Source organism: Nestor notabilis, unplaced genomic scaffold (genome assembly GCF_000696875.1).
Source record: "Nestor notabilis isolate BGI_N333 unplaced genomic scaffold, ASM69687v1 scaffold27126, whole genome shotgun sequence".
Taxonomy (NCBI): domain Eukaryota; kingdom Metazoa; phylum Chordata; class Aves; order Psittaciformes; family Psittacidae; genus Nestor; species Nestor notabilis.
This window is the reverse complement of record NW_009933723.1, coordinates 3,043-3,347: the sequence shown is the minus strand read 5'-3', so window position 1 is coordinate 3,347 and position 305 is coordinate 3,043. Positions and strand designations below refer to the sequence as shown.

General features: G+C 57.7%; 1 protein-coding gene across 1 annotated transcript in view; it reads left to right on the top strand.

The window, feature by feature from the left end:
• The window catches only part of TK1 (thymidine kinase 1, soluble), a gene marked incomplete at both ends in the record, with an annotated part of 1,307 nt that extends 1,006 nt beyond the window's left edge, over nucleotides 1–301 (top strand). Inside the window, one exon of the mRNA XM_010017021.1 lies at nucleotides 186–301. Coding sequence (XP_010015323.1) covers nucleotides 186–301 — 116 coding nt within the window. The remainder of the gene's footprint in view (nucleotides 1–185) is intronic.
• Nucleotides 302–305: the final 4 nt, after the last annotated feature.

Genomic DNA, 305 nt, shown 5'->3' with positions numbered 1-305 from the left:
GTGACGTGCCCCTGCCTGTGGCAGGGGTTGGAACTGGAGGAGCTTTAATGTCTAACACAAACCAGTCTGGGATTCCCTTGGAAGAGAAAGCCCCTCAGGAGCTTCACCTTGCCAGTCCTGCTGGTCTAGAGGGATCTCCTCAGGGCAGCTGAGCTCTGCAGTCACTCTCCCAGTTTTCCTGCCAGGTTGAGGTGATTGGAGGAGCAGATAAGTACCACTCTGTCTGTAGAGCCTGCTACTTCTGCCAGCGGCCTCCTCAGCCTGGGCCGGAGAACAAGGAGAACGTGACCCTGGGGCTGCAGCAG